Source organism: Tetrao urogallus (genome assembly GCF_951394365.1).
Source record: "Tetrao urogallus genome assembly, chromosome: Z".
In the NCBI taxonomy this organism is placed as follows: domain Eukaryota; kingdom Metazoa; phylum Chordata; class Aves; order Galliformes; family Phasianidae; genus Tetrao; species Tetrao urogallus.
In genome coordinates, this window is record NC_136816.1 from 55,174,697 (window position 1) to 55,196,370 (window position 21,674).

General features: G+C 39.7%; 1 protein-coding gene across 1 annotated transcript in view; it reads right to left on the reverse strand.

The window, feature by feature from the left end:
* Positions 1-4,208, reverse strand: part of RNF180 (ring finger protein 180) — a gene marked incomplete at both ends in the record, with an annotated part of 77,506 nt that extends 73,298 nt beyond the window's left edge. Inside the window, one exon of the mRNA XM_079548216.1 lies at positions 4,125-4,208. Within this exon, the coding sequence (XP_079404342.1) occupies positions 4,125-4,208 (84 nt within the window). The remainder of the gene's footprint in view (positions 1-4,124) is intronic.
* Between the last annotated feature and the right edge of the window lie 17,466 nt (positions 4,209-21,674).

The following is a 21,674-nucleotide window of genomic DNA, read 5'->3' on the forward strand; positions in this document are numbered from 1 at the left end:
AAATTTTATGAAGATTCCATTTGTCTTCTTTTCTAACAAATGAATGGAAATTGTTAATGTACATTTAGGTGGCCAAACAAAAGATTGTAGTACAGACACTTATAGATAAGGCAGAATTCACACAGGAAAGTCTGTTCTGTTTGTGACAAAAATTTGATTATTCAAATGCCTGAAGCAGAATCACAGCTTCTTCTTATTAACCTCAGACTGTGAAACAATGTGAGAGAGACTAATATTAAAAAAAAAAAAAAGAACAAATTCCATAGGGTTTTACAAGCAGTATGTACCAATTTGCAGTGAAAACTATGGCACTGGACTTCGGAGAAATGATCACCAGTTACACATGTTCATCACTCAAACACCTTAAAGTTGCTGAAATTACTCAGTTTCATAGCACTCCTAAAATTAATTTAATCTTACAATTTTTACAGCTCAGTGGGAACCTCAAATCTGAGACTCAGTATGGCCTGAAAAACTCTGACTAAGGCTAGCTCAAAAGGGAATTTCAGGCGCAGCCATATCGTTTTGACTGGTGATATCTGTCTTATACAGCATATATATTTAATCTATGTATTCAAATTGCATATATTTAAGTCTCTGTATGTAGCCTAGTTCCTTTATACTAAGTAGAAAAAAACTGTTTTGTCATCTGATTGAAAAGCTGCTTCATTTGAAGATGATGATAGTTGCTGAAGTGGGGTATGAATCAGTGATAAGAGCTCTGAACAAACAACAGGCTGTTGGATAAATGCAGTTGCTGCATTTGAAAGACTATGCTCAAGACATTTAAAGAAAGGTTGCCTAATGAAAGCGTCACATTCGAAGCAATGTAAACATCTAAGTTTTGTTTTCTTGTTAAACACTGTAAGTATTTGCGTAGGTCTATATCTTTATTTAAAAATAAACAAACGTACAATATATTATAGATATAATAATCTGCATACCACAAGTTGCACAGTGTAACTAAGAATGCTGACACTCATCTAGATGAAAAAAAAAACACCTACGTTAAAATTCAAATACTTTTAAAAACAATATTACAGTGGGTGAAATGTTCTTCTGGCCTCACAGAATTTAAAAAGGAAAGTTCCTGTGACACTACTAAAATTCTACATGTATGTTCCTTTCTGCAGATCTTGCTGAAGGAAGAAATGCTACAAATTACACTAACACATTACAGAGGTTTCTACACACACCACTTAAGAAAACAACAGATTAAACATTTATAATTTTTTCAACAAGCATTCATTTCTATCTGATTTGCAAATAAACTGGAATTCAAATAAAAGTGGGCACACAGAGTTCTGAAGTGTTTTTATTAATCAAATGCAATTTAGCCATAGTGTTCTGGATACATTTCAATATTTGTACATTTTATTTCTCATGGTTTGCCTTTAAAACTGTTACAATGCACCTTGTTCTTACCTTTCAGCAATGACACCAATGCAAAGACCTAAGATTTTGAGAGGCAGACACACAGAAACTAGACAGTGTCCCCCTCAGTGGGCCTTTCCAGGTTGGCACAGGGCCATGTTTGTTGTGCCTGTATTGCTTCAAGATTATTGGCCTTGTGTAAGCTCATACTTGCCTCCAAAACAGCATGCAGACATATCCAAGTGTAAAAAAGCATTTGCTCCTCTAGGGTTTGTTTTTATGTCTTTCAAACTTTTCTTTTGTGATTCATTCTCAGAAAAGCCTGGAACAGAGAGTTTCTTCCCAACTCAGGAACTCTCTACTCTCTTAAAACATTTTTCTAAACTTCACTTCTGATGGAGATTTTACGCCTTCCCTAACTATTTCATTACTTTGTTATCTTCTATTATTATAACCCATGTCTAATCTAAATTTTCATGCAATTTACACCTTACTTATTCCCTTATTTGTGTGAATTCAGAGGACAAAATATCTTTTTTCCTTCCACACAGAAACACTTTACAATTTAAAGCTTCCCTTCAGACTTGTCTTTGGGTTAAAATAAAATAAATTCTTTAACTATCTCCTCACAGATCATGCTCTTTTAATCTCCACCTGTCACTACCATCCCGTGAACTTTTTGAAAAGGGTCATCTATACTTACACAGCTACGATCCAATCTGGCTGCAGAATTCAATATGAACTCAATATGAAGTGCTACCAGTATTGAGCTGACCAGACAAATTCTCATGAGGAAGAAAAGATTAGGACATTGCCTTCTTAGAGTGGAAAATAACATAAGATTCACTAGATTTCTTTTTAAACAGGACACACCAGAAGACTAAACAATTACTGCAGTGAATAACTGGTAAATAATTTTCATGTGCAGTCTCCGTGTCAGCTTCTCAAAATTTTCAGGCTCATACATGCTCATCAGTATGTTAAGTGAAGAAAAAACAATAAAAACATTTTTTCCTTCTATCCATCTGGAAATCTATGAGCAACAACACAGAAAGCTAGTGGGATTATTGTGAAGAAAACAGCAGGAATCGTGTGAAGGACGAAGCAGCACACAAATTGAGAGAATTCTGATAATCAGCTTCCCGTTTACTCAATATTCCTTGAATGGGATGCTTTGCCTACTGGCAACCTCTCATAAGTAGGAAGTCCCATTTGATGTTTCATTCAAGTTTCTTATACAATGCAAACACCATAATTTATTCAGCTTTGGTCATCTGCTCTCAAAAATACTGCTACAAATCATGACATGAAAGCCCCTCCAAAGTTTCTCAAATGTGCAAAGCAAAAGGCTAAACATAAAATTGTATTTCTGTTGAAAGCCTGATGTAGCATGTCTCTTCAGCTAGGTTTGCCCTCCTCTCAACTGCATAAAAGTGGTTCTCAATGCTTTTTGTTCAAAAGTCACCTATGACCCCATCGGAATACTGTAGCCTTGAAGATGACAATAGTAATTAGGTTGCAGCAAGGAACTAGGGCACATTAACTAAGCATTAGTGACAGAGAGTCTTGAAAAAATAGTAGATGCTTGGAAGCTTTGAGGTAGAGTGACAGAAGCGAGATTAACTGTGTTGGGCAACAAGTGTACGCACCAGAAATTCCTATTCCTGAAAAGGGAGGAACCAACACTGGTGAACAGGAAAACAAGGAGCTCAAGCACACATGAAAACTCACTGCTAGGTGAGGTTTTTTTTTCCTGGGGTGCAATCCCCAGAGTTTTTCTCTTTTAAAGAGACGCTTGTAAAAGTACACAATCTGCATTTCTCAAAAAGGTTATGATGATAACATGAGGTTATCTCCTCATGTTATAAGGAGAGAAAGAAAATGATGCCAGAGCAGCAGATCAGCAACATGTGTGAGCTGATGTGCACATCTCTCCCACAGGACTGCGAACTGCTCCACAGTGCAGCTGTTGTGAACTCAGCCCAAGTCACGGTCCACTGCTGATGAGAGGGTGGTGGGCCTCGATAACACTCCCTTCCAGCAATAGTAGTAAATTAAAAGGCAGTTAACCTTAAAAATAGGAAGGAATGTCTCACTTACAGTGTGTTACTTAATTTCCTAAAAGATCCTGCTGCATGCTGCCAAAGTCGATGAGTCTACACCATACATCAAGAGAGTACGGAGTGCTTAAATTGCTTTGACACAACAGACAAAACGGGTCAATGGAAAACCAAGGTTTGGCACGTAAATTTCCTCTTGCGCGAAATCCCACTGACTGTTCCAAGACTGTTTAATGGTTCTGTTCGTATAAACATCGGCTGCCGCACAAAATAAAGGTCTGGGCCATCAGTAACGCACGTCCTGGTGGCACACAAGCTCCCCGCCACCAGTTACCGGCCCACAGCCACAGCCGACCCAGCGTCCCGGCCCAGCCGCCATCCGCCAGCGCACGCCCCCGCCTCGCCGGCCAGGCCCCGGCCGGGCACCGACCGCCTCGGAGCGGGGCCGGCAGCCGCCCGGTGGGCGGCGCGTGGAGCGCTGGGCCCCGCTCCCGCGCGTTCCGGGCGCTGTCAGGCGGCGGTACCGCTAAGTAAACTCTTAAAAGGAGTCGGGGCTCCCGCCGCCGCTCTCCGGCTCCCCTCGGGGCAGGCAGCACCCGAGGGCTCTGTGCGGGTGTCCGCCCCTTATCGTGCCCCGGCGCGGCCTAAGCGCCTGCGGCGCTGCCCCTCCCCGCGCCCCGCTCCGCTTACCGGGCCGCGCTGCTCGAAGCTGCGAGGAGGAGGCGACGCCGCCTTGGCGGGCGGGGAAGGGGCTGCGCAGCAGCAGCTGCTCATGCGAACGGGAAGAGACAGGAGACAAACGGCTGCGGAAAGCGCTCAGCCACCGCGGTGCCCGGCCGGCTCTGCCTGCCGTGGAGGTCACCCAGGGGAGGGCCGGTCCTCTAGGGCGCTGCCGCGAGCCCTCCCCACGGGGTGCCGGCAGAGGCCGGGCAGCGGGCGGCGGGCGGCGGTCCGGCGGGCCGTGCCGCGCGGAAGCCCGAGGGTGGCACCTCCGCTGTCTCCTGCCTGGTAGAGGGGGGGAGCCGGTGTGGGGTGTGCCGGGCTGGGCGCGGCAGAGGTGAGACGCGGGAGTGGATTAGGGAGAGCTGAATAAAAACTTTTCAATAAAAGAAGGAACGGTAACAAAATGACAAAAATGCTTTGCGCTGCTGCAGCCCTTTCCATAAAGGCGGCAGCGCAGGTACTCTAATGCATTAGGCTACTCCAGGTGAGCAGCGATGCCCGCCTGTGCTCAGGGTTTTTCTGAACTCAGGGAGAAGCTCTGTCCAGAGCGAGCGCAGCCAGACTGGAACCAGTGTGAGCAGAAAAACTGCGAGCAGCGGGATGCAGTACAGCAGTGTATCAGCTCCTCTGCAGCCTCTGAGTGCCTTAATGGGCACCAAAGCAAAGATAAAGTTTTAAATGAAATATGTAAGTAGTTTTGTGAACTTTTACACAGAATTGCTGCAATTCATGTGGAGCTGTCTGGGAGAAAACCTGGACACGCAATTGGGGGAATGCACCAGAGGACCCTGCTGTCATCAACGGGCTGGAGTGGTGGGCTGATAGGAATCTCATGCAGTTCAAGAAAGAAATGCAAGTCCTGCATCTGGGGAGGAACAGTCCGGGCATGAGGACATGCTGGGGGCATCCAAATGGAAAGGAGCTCTGCAGAAAAGGGCCTGGGGCTCCTGGTGGACACCAGGTTAAATATAAGTCAGCAATATGCCCATGCGTCTAGAAGCTTACAGCACTGTTGGCTTCATTAAGAGAAATGTTGACAAATGATTGAGGGAGGTGATCCTTCACTTCTATTTAGCTCTGGTGAGGCCACACCTGGAGTGCTGTGTCCAGTTCGGGGTTCCACAGTACAAGAACGGCATGGACATTGTGGAAAGAGTAAAACAGAGGGCCTTGAAAATGATGAAGGGTTTGGGGTACACCTGCAGTAATGAGGGGCTGAGAGAGCTGGTACTGTGCAGACTGGAGAATGGGAGGCTTAGTAGACATCTTATCAATGTGTACACCCCAGGATGCAAAAGGACAGGAGCCAGGCTCTTTTCTCTGATGCTTTGTTACATCATCTTGGAAAGCAAATAGTATCCTGGGCACCATCAGAAGACGGGTGGCCAGCAGGGACAGGGAGTGATTGTCCCCCTCTACTCTGCTCTTGTGAGGCCCGATCTGGAGTACTGTGTCCAAGTGTGGAACCCCAGTACAAAAAAGACAGGGAGCTGTTGGAGAGGATCCAGGAGAGGGCCACGAAGATGATCAGGGGACTGGAGCACCTCCCTTACAAAGAAAGGCTGAGGTTTGATGATCCTTGAAGTCCCTTCCAACTCGGGCCATTCTGTGATTCTGTGATTCTGTGATAATGAGGCGATGGACATAAACTGGATGCAGGAGGAACATAGGAGGCTTTGTCAAGGTGTCAGGAAACATTTCTTCACTATTTGACCGCATGTTGTCCAAAGAGTTAGAATAGTTCAGATGGAGGGGACAAAGATCATTGAATAAAACTACCTGACCATTTTAGCTGCCTGACCAGCTAACCAAAAGTTAAAGCATATTATTAAAGACACTGTCTTGAACATCAGGAGGCACAGAGATTGAGAAATTTCCTTCCTTGGAGACTGTCATGAGCTGCCTGGACATGGTTCTGGGCAGCCTGCTCAGGGTGCCCCTTCTTGAGAAGGTTGTTGACCAGATGATCTCCATTCTCAGCCATTCTGTGATTCTGTGATTTTATGATTCCACTAAGTTTTGCTCTTTGCTACCCTGTTCTAGCAGACTGCAGTGTAACTATGGAATTAGTCTGGTTTTTTTTTTTCCTTAGGACATAGCGTAGGTTTATTCATTTCCAACTACATGGAGTCCTACTGATGTATGTGTATCTTAAAATACATAAAAGTACAACCAAACTTATCCTGACCTATGATCACCTGTCTTCCTGCTTTATCGTTGGAAAATTTATTTATTTATTTATTTATTTATTTATTTATTTATTTATTTATTTATTTATTTGCTGAGAACACCAATTCTACTACATTCTTTTTAGTACTTATTCTACATTCTTTTTAGTAATTATTCAGTTTTGTGCTTCTTCTTTGTTCTTCTTGTGAGACCTGGCTTTGGCAGAGGGGTTGGACTCGATGATCTCTAGAGATCCCTTCCAACCCCTACAAATCTGTGAATCTGTGATTCCGTTTTCTTTTCTTTTCTTTTCTTTTCTTTTCTTTTCTTTTCCTTTTTTTTTTTTTTTTTTTTTTTTGGTTTAGTAGAAAAGGTCTACACAAAGACCTTCTCTAGGTAGGTAGGTTCACAGGTAAAATGCTCACAGTAAACAAGTTCCACTGTGCTTAGCCATGGTTGTGTAGGAGAAGAAAGAGACTGTTAATTTGAAGTAATTCCCAGTGTGGTACAATGTGCTCAATTTTTATCTGAAAGGACTATTTAGAAAAAGCATTGTTTATTGGTAATGACTAGTTGTGGTTTACAAGGTGTTTCAAAAGCATGTATAGCAAGCAAAACAGGAAAATGAATGGAGTGTATAAAAGACAGGTTTAAATGACTGCCTGCTAATTTAGGTCTTCCCCTTCTGAAATAAAAGGATGTTGAAAGTATTAGAGCAAGGAGATTTTACTCTTTTAAAATGTTATCATCTCATTTGATTCTTGTTAAGGAAAATGTGGGTTTTAACTACAGGAATTTTATGGTATCTCATGCTTCAGAAGAAATAGCAGTGAAGAAGGCACTGAGGAAAAGAAAGGTAGTGTATGGCTTATGTCACAGAATGGAATGAGGAAAGATAAAACCATGGTACTTCTATGAAATTATATTTTGAGAATTTTTGTTCTGCACCTTTGATTTTATTGAGCAAGACATTCAGTTGCGTGGTTAGCTTATCTGTTGTTTTACAGGTAGTTTTTGTCTCTCACAGCATGAGAACAGAACAGCTGGCCTGTGCAAGATAAAAGAGGATAAAGTGATCACTAAGAAGGTGAATAGTTATTGCTCATGCTGTAGCTTTAGGATATGTGACAGCCTGGTGTAGAATTATTTCCCAAATGGGTATATACATGAAATGCGTTTTACTGAGATATCCCACGGTGATCTGGATGGTCTATGGTGGGCTATCAGTCTATCAGTACTGAACTGACAAGCAGTAAGATAGAAAACAGGGACTATTTTTGATCTACTGAGATAGCAGGAAAGCTACTGTGAAGGCTGTATGTATTATCTTTGAGCACTGAAGCACATTGCAGTGGGGCAGTGATTTGTGCAGGCTACTTACTACCCTGTAGTAGATATTACCTCCTTGCCAGCAGAGGTGATGAATTAGAAAATAGAAGTATTTTCTACTTAAGAAAATAAATAAATAATCAGACTTTTACTCATGTAAAGTTCTTTTCTTTACCAAAATACATAGTCTCCAATTTATTATTTTTTATACAGATATTTAGTGTTGAACTAATGACTAACATTGGCATTAACCCACTAATCTCTGGTTTTTTAACACATTATTCTGGGGTCGTCTCCAAGACCTGCATATTGTCATTTGTTCTGGAGGAAATTATTGTAGGAAGTGGCTAGAGACAGATCATTAGAAATAAGCGAAGAAACAGAATATGTTAAATGGAACTTTAGGAATATGATACACAGGAAGATATATGTTGTTGCTCTTAACATTTTTTGTCTGTATTTTTGTTTTTAAGCTCAAGCATAATGCATATTTGAAAGGCAAAACTCCTTCACAGTAGGTCTCATTTCTGAAAAAAACTCTGGTGACATTAGGCGTTACGATAGCAGTAAAGCATAACATTTCACTCTATGGTGAGTACCATCTGGCATTTTATATTCCTTTCAAAAACACACCTTTATGTTCAATATGATTTACCATTGAAGAATCTTTCCAAATGGAATATTAATTGTAAGAAAGTGACATTTCCTCTCCTCTCCCTTGAAGATAATGGCTTATATTTGCTATTAAGCTTCCAAACCAGATCTACGAAGCTCATCTTTCTCATTTATGAAATCTTATGCCTATACAGAATATCCATCTTTAAACAAATCTTCTGACTGTGCTTCTCGTCAAAGAAAACTAGATAAGTCTAAAATTGTTTTGTGTGGTCACAGAACATGTTGGAACTAAGATACAAAATTTTAAGTGTGTAAGTCTGTCAGATGTATTTATATGCTATATGTATTAATAATGTAGTTCTTAATGTCACTTTCTTTCCTGGTGGTCACTTATTCCCTGGAATCCAAAACTGTGTTAGATGCAGGGATCTTCTCAGTGCTTCAGAGTCCTGCTGATCAAGGAATCCTGCTGTCTTGAGATAGAGAAAAGAAAATGCCTTGAAGGTGGTGTGCTATGCAAATTATTGCCAGTGAAGCTTAGTAGTTTGTGTTCTGTTTATCACTGCTAGTAACTAGCGCCTACAAGTGAAATATTCATAAAGAAAATAGACCTCGCATCACTTTTCTCCACAGCTTATTTGTTTATAGCACATTTCCTGTGACCTGGGAGAACACACAGATTAACCAGCTTAAGATAAAAACACACTGTCTTTGGTATCTGTGGTATCCCAGCTTCAAAGAATTTATGATCTACTGGACAGTTTTGGGATAGAAGAGACATATCTGCACAAATGGCTGTAAGACTTGCATAGGAAAGGGAATTTCAGGGATCTCGAAGGACTAATATAATTGTTTTACACTAGAAAGACATGTATTTACTAGAAAGACATTTTAATGTAAAAATACATTAAAAACCCTTACAAGAGGGTTCTATGCTATTTTATATCTAGTTTGAGTGAATGTAAAAAGAATGATGTTGCAGGTAAATCTACCATTATACGTTTTAATCAAGGTTTTTGATTAAGTCATTTTATTTTAAATTAAATGGAAAGACCAAGGTATTTCTTCAAGTATAGAGCTTGACTTGAGGCTTAGATAAGCTAAAGAAACTGAAACAAAACTGCAGTTTCTTTAGCTCTGCCAGTCTGTAGTGTGCAGGAATTTGAATGGAGAGGATATCTGGAATTAAAGTAAAATTTATTCAAACCACAGAGGTGTAATTTAAGCAAGTAAGGTAAAGACTTGCAAAAATAATGCTGGACAATCACTGAAAAGATTTTAGAAATAAATGGATGAGTAAAAAAATAGGTTGAAAAAGAAAAACAGGAATAAAAGAGTACCGAATACGGGAACAGCAAAGTTATTTTTTTTAAGTGTAGAGCAAGAATAAAAGATGTTTAAACTGCAGCTGAATTGGAACTTGCAAAGAATATTAAGAAAGACGTAGGTGACCTTGGGTATTAGAAAATTGGAAAATGTATGAGATTCAAATGAATAACAGGCAATGCTATACACTTGGAGAATGACGTGTTGGGGACCTACAAGCCTCTAACCGAAGAACGATACAGGGATGGAGCAAAGTATTATAAGTTTTTAGGTATAGGATAGTTTTAAGGGATCTATTGCAGAGAGAGCTGACCTTGGTGGTCAGTCTTGTTTTTGCAAGGACTTGTTTTGCAAGCAGGTGTTCCACCTGGGCTCCATAGCATACACTGGTCATGCAGATACAGCATGCAAGTGGAAAAACCCCTGTAGACCTTGGGGAGAATAAAAGCAGGAAAGAGATTTATGGTGGGAGAGAGAGGAAAAGTACACTTTGAAGCAGGGGATGCTTGCTGGCTTGCTGGCACTAGCTATCAAATCCACTGCTGGCATGTTCCTTCTCTCTCCTTTTTGGTGGTTTGCTATCTCTCAAGGATTGGTAAGTAATAGCGTTCTTGTTTATTGTTTCTGCTTGCCAGGGATTACATAAAATGGATGCCTGTGTGTGAGAAGTGTGTATGCTGAACAAAACTCATAATCCTCTGTGCTGCTATAAGCTTGCTTGCCTCTGCTCCTGAGACATTTTGTCTCTCAGATCCAAATGTACCCTGAAACAAATGGTAGCAAAAGTTTCCACTGTAATTGGAGGGGACTCATCCAGTGGAAGCAGTAAGAGGGAGAACTGTTGGAGTATAGTAATTAGTCACAGGATGTCTCTGCCTTGGCAGTGTAATGTAGCCTGGAAAAGGCGAATTGTAACTTGGACTGTGGAGCCTAGGAGATATATGTAAAAAAGAATATATGAATTGGCTGTTAAAAAATTTGTAGTGGAAATAAAAAGGCTGTATCTGTCCCAATAAAGAAATTAATGAAATTGCTTTGTAAGGGAAGTATTAGAGAAAAACACAAACTAACAAAAGAGGAAGGAGTATAGCTGCATGATTATCAAGTTTACAGAAGCTGGTGGTGGGATTTAATGATCTGGCAGCTTCTTTCAAGCCCTCTGTTATTACACTTACAGCAGTTTTTTGTTTTTTTGTTTTTTTAAATCTTCCCATTTCTGGGAAAATATTATCTTTGGTAATTTGCTACCTTGTGATTGAGCATGTTTCTGTGTACTTAGACCTGATTTTCCTATGCTGTAAGAAGCTCATCAGTTCTTGAATATGAAGAAAAAAATTTCTTAAGGTTGCAAAAATATATTTTGTATCCTTCAGAAAGGATCTAAAAGATATAAAATATGCTTTTCTTGTTTCATTTTTTGTTTGCTTGTTTTGTTGGTTTGTTTTCCAATGCTGAGCTTGTTCCAAAATACTGAGCATCTTTGCACAAAATTTTTTTGATAAAGTTGAAGCTTTGAAGAGATTCCAGGGCCATCTGCTATGTTACCATTGTCTAAATTAAATATTTCCTAATATATAGTTTTATTATGTACTGTCATGTAATATAGTTTCTTAGAGCAGCCTGAAATTCACTCCTTTTTTAGAATTGTCAATTTGACTTTTTAGTTGGAATCAGTAGGAAGAAGTTAAAGTTTCTTTCATTCATCAATGCTAAATTGTATGTGTAACAGGCTGGTTTTCTTTTTAGAAGCCACCCCAGGTTAAACTGTCTCATTCTCCTTGAAAACAGATCATCTAAAATTACTTCAGTTATCTTGTTTGCATTCATGTCTCAGCTGCTACATAATTAACATACTCAATTATGAAAAGCTTACTTGTTTTATCCTCACATAGTCATCAGTTTAAATTGTCGTAAATCATTTTAAGGTAATTTCTAGTTTTCCTTTTTGGAAACTTGTGTTTATTTTTTTACATGTCACTGTTTCTGAATCAAGAATTGTGTTCTTGATGCATTCTGTTGTGCTTAGAATATGCAATTTAAAGATGTAATAAAAGGTAAGACTTCAAAGCTTCATCTTTCTAACATGATACTGTATTCAAATATTCTTTTTGTTGTAGTCAAAAGAACCTCCCACACTCATGCCTGATTATTCATAATATTTTCGCCATTACTGAAATACTGTGTCTGTGAATTCTGCTGCCAGATCTCAGAGAGATCCAAAATTTTTTATCTTGTCATGTAATCGTCTAAAATATGTAGTATAATGAGATGTTACACAAAATAATTTTGTCATTTTAGTTAGATAGGCTTTGTTTAATTTGGTGTTACTGTGCTTGCTTTTGCTGTAGAATCCATTCTGTAATCCCTAAATGTAAACTTTGGTTTATTCCAACAAAGGTACCTGCAAAACAGTATTTCTGATGCCAGAATTAAGTACCAATTGTCTGGAACAGAATTCCTTGCTTTAGCTGTGTGATTCAGGGCAGCTTCGCACCTCAAAGAGTGAACAAAGAACGAGACTCCCAAGGGGCATTTCTCTGTTCTAGTGCTGAGAAGAATGCCATCAGTGCTAGTGAGTAAGAACGCACACCCACATAATTATGATGCTCAGTTCTTTTCAAGCAGAAGCTATGAGCTAACTGAGCAGCCACTTTCAAGACCTTTGCCATAGTTTAGTGACACTCCTATCTCAGACTCAAAGAGCAGATCACAGAATCACAGAATGGCCCGGGTTGGAAGGGACCTCAAGGATCGTGAATCTCCTACCCCCTGCCACATGCAGGGTCACCAACCTCCCCATTTAATCCTAGACCAGACTGCCCAGGGCCCCATCCAATCTGGCCTTGAACACTTCTAGGTACAGGGCATCCACAACCTCTCTGGCAGCCTGGTCCAGCACCTCACCACTCTCTCTGTAAAGAACTTCCCCCTGACATTCAAACTAAATCTCCCCTCCCTCAATTTAAAACCATTTCCCCTTGTCCTGCAGTTATCAACCCTTTCAAAGAGTTGATTCCCCTCCTGTTTGTAGGCTCCCTTTAGGTACTGAAAGTCATTCCGCAGCCTTCTTTTCTCCAGGCTGAACAAGCCCAGCTCCCTCAGCCTTTCTTCATAGGGGAGGTGCTCCAATCCCCTGATCATCTTTGTGGCTCTCCCCTGGATCCTCTCCAACAGCTCCCTGTCTTTCTTGCACTGGGGGCTCCAGACCTGGACACAGCGCTCCAGATGGGGCCTCACAAGAGCAGAGTAGAGGGGGACAATCACTTCCCTGTCCCTGCCCAGGATACCATTTGCTTTCCAAGCTGCAAGAGCACACTGCTGGCTCATGTTAAGTTTTTCATCCATCAGGACATCCAGGTTCTTCTCTGCAGGGCTGCTCTCAAGTACTGCTCCTTCCAGTCTATGTAAATGTCTTGGATTCCCTCAGCCCAAGTGCAAAACCTTGCTCTTTGCTGTATTGAACTTCATTAGGTTCACTAGGGCCCATCTTTCAAGCCTGTTGAAGACTCTCTGAATGGCATCCCTTCCTTCAATTGTGTCAACTGCACTACTCAGCTTGGTGTCATCAGCAAACTTGCTGAGGGTGCACTCGATTCCGTCATCGATGTCACTGATAAAGATGCTAAAGAGCACCGGTCCCAATACAGACCCCTTGGGGACGCCACTCATTACCAGCCTCCACCTGGACATGGAGCCATTGATGACCACCCTCTGTCTGCGGCCTTCCAACCAGTTTCTTATCCATCGAGTGTCCACCCATCAAATCCACATCCCTCCAATTTGGAGATGAGGATATGGTGGGGGACCATGTCAAAGGCCTTGCTCAAGTCCAGGTAAATGACATTGCTTGCCTTCCCCTTGTCCACCAATGCTGTCACTCCATCATAGAAGGCCACCAGATTGGTTAAGCATGATCTTCACCTGGTGAAGCTGTGCTGGCTGTCTTGGATCATATGCTCATTCCTCATGTGATCAAGCATGTTGTCCAGAAGGATCTTTTCCATGATCTTCTCAGGTTTAGAGGTGAGACTCACCAGCCTGTAGTCCTCCCTGCTCCCTTTATAAGCAAGGATCCTCCCTTGCTCCCAGATAACTTGAGGGCAGTGGGCTGAATTTTCTTAAGGAAGGTATTAGGCTTTAACACTGAGAAAATTAAGTGGTTAGTAATCTGGAGATCTATAAACTTCAGGCACTGTAAGAGCTTATCAACTGGTATTCTAAATATTTTAAATGATTTTGACATGAAGCTTGATTTATACACCCACACACGTCTTCACTGCTTAAGATACTCACATCTTTGTGACACTGACATATCTGACATGGTCTCTGGATGAATAGTTGCAGATCAGGTGGAATACCTGAAAGCATTTCAAACTTTGCTAGGACCTTAATCACTTGCAACTGAACTGAGTTGCATCAGTCCATCAGGATGTATCTGAGATGCCCTCAAATAGTTGTTCTTATCTGCCAAAGTATTTTACTTTGTAAGACCTTGAAAGGCAGAGAGCAGTAATAAGAACTTGGAGAAGGTGGATCTGCCTGATGTAAGTGAAGAACAGTTTTGAGACCATCAAAAGGTGCACAAGCCTGTGGGACCCAATGAGATCCATCCGTGGGTTCTGAGGGAACTGGCTGATGAAGTTGCCAAGATGCTATCCGTCATATTTGAAAGGTCATGGTAGTCTTATGAAGCTCCCACTGATGGGAAAAGGAGAAATGTAATGCCCATTCTCAAAAAAGAGAATAAAAGGAGATCCAGGACAGTCAATCTCACCTCAGAGCCTCGGAAAGATCATGGAGCAGATCATCTTGAAAGCCATACTAAAGTGCATGGAAAATAAAGATGAAGTGATTGGTGTTAACCAACATGGCTTCTCCAAGCGTCGTGCCTGACAAACTCCAAGAGTCATGCCTGACAAACCTGGTGGCATTTTATGATGGAGTTACAGTGTCAGTTGGTAAAGGAAGAGCAACTGATGTCATCTACCCGGACCTGTGCAAAGCATTTGTCACTATCCCTCATGACATCCTGGTTGCCAAACTGGAGAAAAATTGATTTGAGGGATGGATGGACCACTCACTGGATTCATACTCAGCACAGATACAGGCTGGGTGAGAATGGCTTGAGAGCAGCCCTGAAGAGAAGGGTTGGGGGATGTCAATTTATGAAGGATTCAACATGAGCTGACAGTGTGCTCTTGCAGCCCAGAAGGCCATCCATGTGCTAGGCTGCATCAAAAGAATTGTGACCAGCAGGTCGAGGGAGGTGATTCTGCCCCTTTACTCTGCTCTTGAGAGACCCCACCTGGAGTCTGTGTACAGTTCTGGGGCCCCTAACACAAGAAGGTCATAGAGTTGTTGGAGCAGGTCAAGACAAGGGCCACAAAGATTATCAGAGTGCTGGAGCACCTCTACAACGAGGACAGGCTGAGAGACCTCAGCCTGGAGAAGGCTCTGAGGAGAGTTTATAGCAGCCTTCTAGTACCTGAAGGGGACCTACAGGAAAGCTAGGGAGGAAATTTTTGTAAGGCATGTAGCAAAAGAATGAGGGGAAATGTTTTCAAATTGGATGAAGGTAGTTTTGGACTAGATACTAGGGAGAAATTATTTATTGTGAGGGTGGTGAGACACTGGAACAGGTTGCTCAGTGAGCTTGTGAATCCCCCCTCCCTGGAAGCATTCAAGGCCAGGCTGGATGGGGCTTTCAGCAACCTGGTGTAGAGGGACGTGTCCCTGCCTATAGCAGGGGGTTGGAACTAGAGGATCTTAAAAGTCCCTTTCAACCCAAACCATTCTATGATTCAGTGATTCTGATACCAGTGACAGTGTAGTGCCAAGTGCATTGTTTGCTACAGTTGCTAGTCTGTCCACTCTTTCAAAAACACGCAAAGATATTCATACGTGTTTATGGATGCTTGATTTAAGTAACATTTGATTTTCTTCTTTATGTGGTTTAATACAAAGGACAGGAGAAGGGCACTGTTTCTACAGAGAAGTGATTAAAATGTTACATTACATGTTTATAAATATCCAGTGATTCTAGTCATACAATATATAACTTCAAAGCAGGTATTAATTTGCATAAGAGCAAGGTTTAGAGAGAAATCCTGTAGACATTGAATCCGCGCCATTTTATGAAAAACACAGTACATGTAATGAGGAGATTCCATAAGGAAGATAGGCTGAATTAAGGTATGAATTATTATGCTGATTTATATTAATTATTATGCTGATTCACATTCATGATGAAGATGTCATTGAGGTGAAAGATGCTTGCAGTTTGATGAGGAAAGATAAATGGGTAGAAATGTGTAGTAAAATTATAGAAGTATGAGCGGAATGTATATGCATATTGATTTGTTCATCATGATTTTACTGTTTACAGTTGGATAAAGGACAAGTCTGTTCTCTTCAAAGCTCAGCAAAGTCAGCAGTGGTTTGTACATGGATTTACAGAATCCAAGCATTATGCTTTATGGGCAGAGATACAAAAGTTTTAAGCAGAAGTAAAATCAGGAAAAATATAAAATTACGATATTTTATTTTAATATTTATGGAGAGCATATTGATTTTTAGGAGCCTTGGATGGATATCCAAGCTTGGGTGGTAGCTGTGAAACACACAGTCTTTACAACATAACCTTTACAATCAAGATAGTCTTTACAGTCTTTATAACATTAGTTTACTCAGCTTTCCCTCTTCCCACACCCATTTAGATGATCCACTCCCACTTCTTCCATCCATTCAGATGATCCACTTGAATTACTGAAACTGAAAATCCTTAGGGCCAATTGCGACAATTTTTATCCCCATTTTGCCCAAAATCAGCGTTTTCCACAGTTTTGCACAGTTTTGGGGATTCCCATTTTTTAACACCCCCCCCCCCCCCTTTTTTTTTTCTTATCCTCCTCTTTCTCCCAAACCATAGCTTTTCAGCCCAGGTTTAACCAAAATCTCCTGGTTTCATCCCAAAACCAAAATTTTATTCAATATTTACCCATTTATCTGCTTTCTTTCCTTTTTTTTTTTTTTTTTTTTGGGGTGGGGGGGGGGGGGGGAGGAGGGGAAATCCCAAAATAACACAATTTTCCACCACCTCTTGAACTCTTTTTATTTTTAAAGCATTTTTTCCTCATTTTCAGCTCTTATTTCCTTCATTTTTCTCCCATTTTTTCCTTACTTTTCCCTTTTTTTCCTTTTTCCACCAATTTTACTTCATTTTTTTTCCTTCCCTCCCATCCTCTCCGTTGCTTTCCCCCAATTTTTCCTATTTATTCCCTATTTTCCCCTTTCCTCCCCCCATTCCCATATTTCAATCCTAGTATCCCTTTGGGGATAGGCTGAAAAAAGTCCAAATCTCCCCAAAACGTGGACCCCCAAATCCCATTTTTTTCACCCAAACTTCATTTTTTTGTGAATATTCATTTTGAAGTGAATTTTTGTGTATCTTTAGAGATGAGCATGAGAAAGATTGGACCTATGATCTGTGACTGGAACTCTTCAACAGTGCCACAATGTAACAGTGGCAATGCAATATACAGTTGGCATGTGATCATAATTTTATATTAAGTGGCAGTCTTCAGCCAGTGCTTTTTCCTTTGGACCATGATACTGCTGTTTCAGAACATTCCTAATTCTTGCTTCATCTATTATTCCCTGCTGCAGGAATCTAAGATCTGTGATTGTATATGTTTCAGGTTTATGTTTTGATGCATTTTCCTCCCCATTTGCTTACTGAGGTAAGAGAAACAGCATTGGTTTCTCCTTTAATGCAATTGTACTTTACAAGGGAGCCTGTAGTTCCTTGTGCTAAGCTGATGAGTCAAAGTGGTAAGAGCTGTTTTTACTTTACGAGCAAATTTAGTTTACTACTGGAATCTCTCTCCAGTTGATGGGGATACAGAAATGCACATAGTAAAATTTTACCATCCTTTAAAGCTGAATTCTTAACAGTGTAATTCTGCATTAAATAAAGTAAGAAAAGAAGTCTTTCCATATTATGTTGAAAATGGACTTCATTAAAAATACTGGAAAAAAATTATATGTCTGTAAAAGCAACTGAATATGTGGCTAAAAGAATTAAATAATGTCAGAAATCCATTTGCACTTTATAGTGTTCTCACTGCCAGGCAGCAGGAGGGGTCACAGAATCATATTCCCCTCCCAGAATATTGCCCATGGTTGGTAGAGAGAGCCTGCCTAGGCAACTGCTTGTAGGCCTGCAGGGAAAAACAGCTGGAGACATCTAAGCATAGGAGTTCTCCCTCCTGAGCACACACTTGTGCTTCAGTTTTCTGCTTCTGATCAGCTGTCACTGCTATGCCTGTTTCTGCATGATGCTGGGGCAGAGCCATCTGCCCATGCAACCCACATGTGGCTTGGCATTGAACTGTCATATCTTTGACCAAATGAGTTAAAGATACTCATTCTGCCTTTGATACAGAAACAACTAATATCATTAGCAGACTCGTGCCCATAACCATATTCTCATTTCTTACAATCTGAGAAATCTGATTCATGCTTCGGCAGATTTTTACATGAATTTTTGAAAATAATGTAGAAATTATTTTTTTGTAGAAGGCAAAAATTTTTTTTCAGCTATCCTTAAGAGATTAAACTGCCAGTGATCAGGAGCGCTGCTACCCTGATTTGCACTGACAGTCCTACAATCCTGTGCTACAAAGGACAGGTATTTTTGTTGCTGCATCTCTTTCAGAAAATGCATATTTGGGGTAATTACAGAATCCAAGTCTATATATCTGCCTTTGTTTTCATTTTTATTATCCATTTTCTCCTAACTGCGTAGTTTATACACTTCTTGGTACCTGCTTTGCCTGTGATTTTTTTTTTTTTTTCTGCAGTAACAGTTTTTAAAAAAATTCTTTTCACCCTTTTAAATATTTTCTATCTCCTAATTTTTAGTGCTACAGTATTTTTTTAAACCTGGAATGGGTTTTCTTCTTTTTTTTTATATAATCAAAAATCTCATTTTTTTCACGAAATGTTTATTTCAGTTTTCCGAGTTCAACAGAAATAAGTGGCCAGTATCTCTTTTCTTTCTATAAAAGTACATATGAGTTTGCTTTATGTAAAGTCCTGACTGTGACTGTTCCCAAACAGATTGGGAAAGTTAAACTACAGATTAGATCAGTGCGGTAAATGCTTGAGCCGAGATTGCGAACTGGAAAAGCAAGAAGCTCAAATATCCAGTAGAGGGAGTGATTTCCACAGTCAATGCTCCTCTGTTAGGGATGCCCCGACTTCAGCCCCACAAGACAAACATTAGAATACCAGCGGAAGCACAGGCATAAGGCTTATGACAAAAAGTGCAACACAAGGAGATGGAGCAGTTAGTGCAGCGTTTGACAACTGTATAAGCTGAAAGCACTGCCTTGAAATGGCTGTAATTCTTAGTTAACTAGGTAAAAACTTAAGAAAATTAGAGATAAAAATACAGAAATAATGGTTAGATTATTAGAAGTGTGAGATGATAAAGAAGGAAATATTTTAATTAATAGTAGAGACATTTATCTTTATGACTGCTATAAATCAAATATTGATGAAATGAGATTAGATCTTCAATAGGGAAATTAATTTTGTTACTTATACAAGTAATTTTTCATATTTGTTCATTAGAGTGTAAACTGAAATGATACATCTTGCTGAAATTGTTACTAGTTAAAACATGAATTTCATCACTACCTGTGGAGAAAATGTAAGTAAATGATTAAAATAAACAATTCATAAAAGTCAACCTATGTAACGAGCAATTAATTCACTGCTAATGACTGGGACGTTATGAATCTAATTTTGATCAGTATGTTCCGAGCAATTAACGAGGTAAAAATCTCTAGAATTACCACGAGCCAGCAATGTTTTGCAAGCATTGATTTCTTGAGTTCTAAGGAGGATGTGGGCTGTGCTGAAATACTTAACTGTTTGTTTGTCTCATTTTTACTGAGAACAGAAAAGGATGTGTTGCAATACAGGCAAGGTTAACTGTGTTGAATAGCAGCCCAGGAACTAAACTGACAAAAGCCAGCATGCAATTATGTTTGGTATATTTCCTTCCTTCCACAATTTACTCAAATTTTCACTTCTATTAAAAATAGGACTTTTAAGATCAATCTTATTTCTAGCTTAGAAACAAAATTAACACAGTTCGTTACTATAAGCACAAACTAATTGTGAGAAGATAAGTGGCAGGTCTGTATTACAGAAAGTACTGTTCAGTGGGCCTTGTTAATGTTACAAATAACATTTTAGCTAATGAACTGGCAGTGTTTTAGGATCACATTTTAGATCAAAGCATGAGATAGAGGGAAAATACAGAATTACTTATAATTTTCAGAAAGCATACTGTGATGAAGTTTTTGGCAACAGGAAAATGAAATCACAATTTAAAAGACGCCCGAAGGAGTTCTGGGCAACCAATTGCAATATGTAGAAATATGTACCTGTAATATGTAGAAAGAATAAACTTGAAACTTGGTTGAAAAAAGGAGGTTTATTATTCCTGATCTTTAGGTCATGTCAAACAGCAATATAATATGTACCTTTCCAGTAGCTGGGATGGGTACTGAAAGGACAATTTTCTTTGTTAAGAGAGGCTCACTTTGTTATGATAGCATTTTCTCAATATATTGTGGCTATATTATGAACTATGCACATGAACTACTAATCTAATACATGGAAACGCTTCTACTATGCAGCACAAAGAAGGTGGAAGAAATGGGGGAACCACCTGTAAACGAGTAGCTTTACTTAATTACGTATTGCATATTTACACATACCACAACAGACATCAGCATGGCTATATTTAGAAGCTACTTTTAAGATTATCCAGTAATAACAATCAACAGGAGACTATACCGGTGTCTTCATCACCAGAATTAATTGCAAAATCTTATGGTAATTTTTTAGTCATTGTAGCTGAGGAGGAGAGAGCTATTGTATAGGTACCATACTGGAAAGGAATGCTTCTCCTAAAAATTCCTTCTCAAGTAAGGAACCAGTAATGAACAAAATCCTATAGATACTGTCTGCTAATAAAACAGAAGCATAGAATCAGTCATTACTGTAAAAGGTAATGGATACCTGTAACTTGTCTGAATGGTTTCTTGCAGTCTGAAAATCAGACTCTGAATTACCAATTTGATAATGTCAAATCTTTTTTTTTTTTTTTTTTTTTCTCTGACTGGAAAATAGGCAATTCTGATCTTAACAGAAAACAAATACTTCAAAAGATGAAGATTTAAGTAGTTGGCAATGCAAGACGATGCTGAAGTATTAAGAAATGGCAAAGAGTGCATGCACTGACACTGAAGAAAACACTAAGTTTAACACAGTGATTTCCACATTATGTCAAAATATTATGTCTGGTCAAAATGTGGTATGCACAAGAGGAATAAACGAATAAACATCAAAAGGGAGATGATTGATGGGAGACCTACTCAATAGTTTTGGCTCTAGATGCTCTGATTATTTTCACACAGGATTAGGGAATTCAGTTATTGGGAATTGTTCAAACAGACACACGGTTTGAAAGGAGTTGTTTTTTTTTTTTTTTCTGACAGACTGTGTGTTGAGAAATGTTTTGCCAGCAAATGTCATTTTTAGGATTTTTCTTTAGACTGTTTCTTCTGTTTTGAGGGGTATTTGAGATGTGAAGAGGTAGTGATTTATATTTGACTGACAGGTTGCAAAAGAAAGTAAGCAGTGTTTCAGAAGGCTGACCTTTAAAAAGAGATACAATCAAACTGTATACAGTATCCCAATATCATGATATAAATGGCCTTAAATATTTGTGAGAAAAAGACCAAGAATGAGACTTTATTCAGACATTTTGCTATGTTTATTTACTTCATCCTCATCCAGAGCAGCATTTTCATCAGCGATAGGAATTTTCTCTGACTTTGAGCAATTAAAAGTATTTTCTATACAGGCTGCCCCAGGCTAAGTAACTTTTAGGTAACTGTCTAATGGTATCTCTTTTTTTTAATTAGAGATTTATCAATGACACTTTAATCATATATATTAACTCCTGTAGTTTTCTCATCATTAGATGGTCCCCAG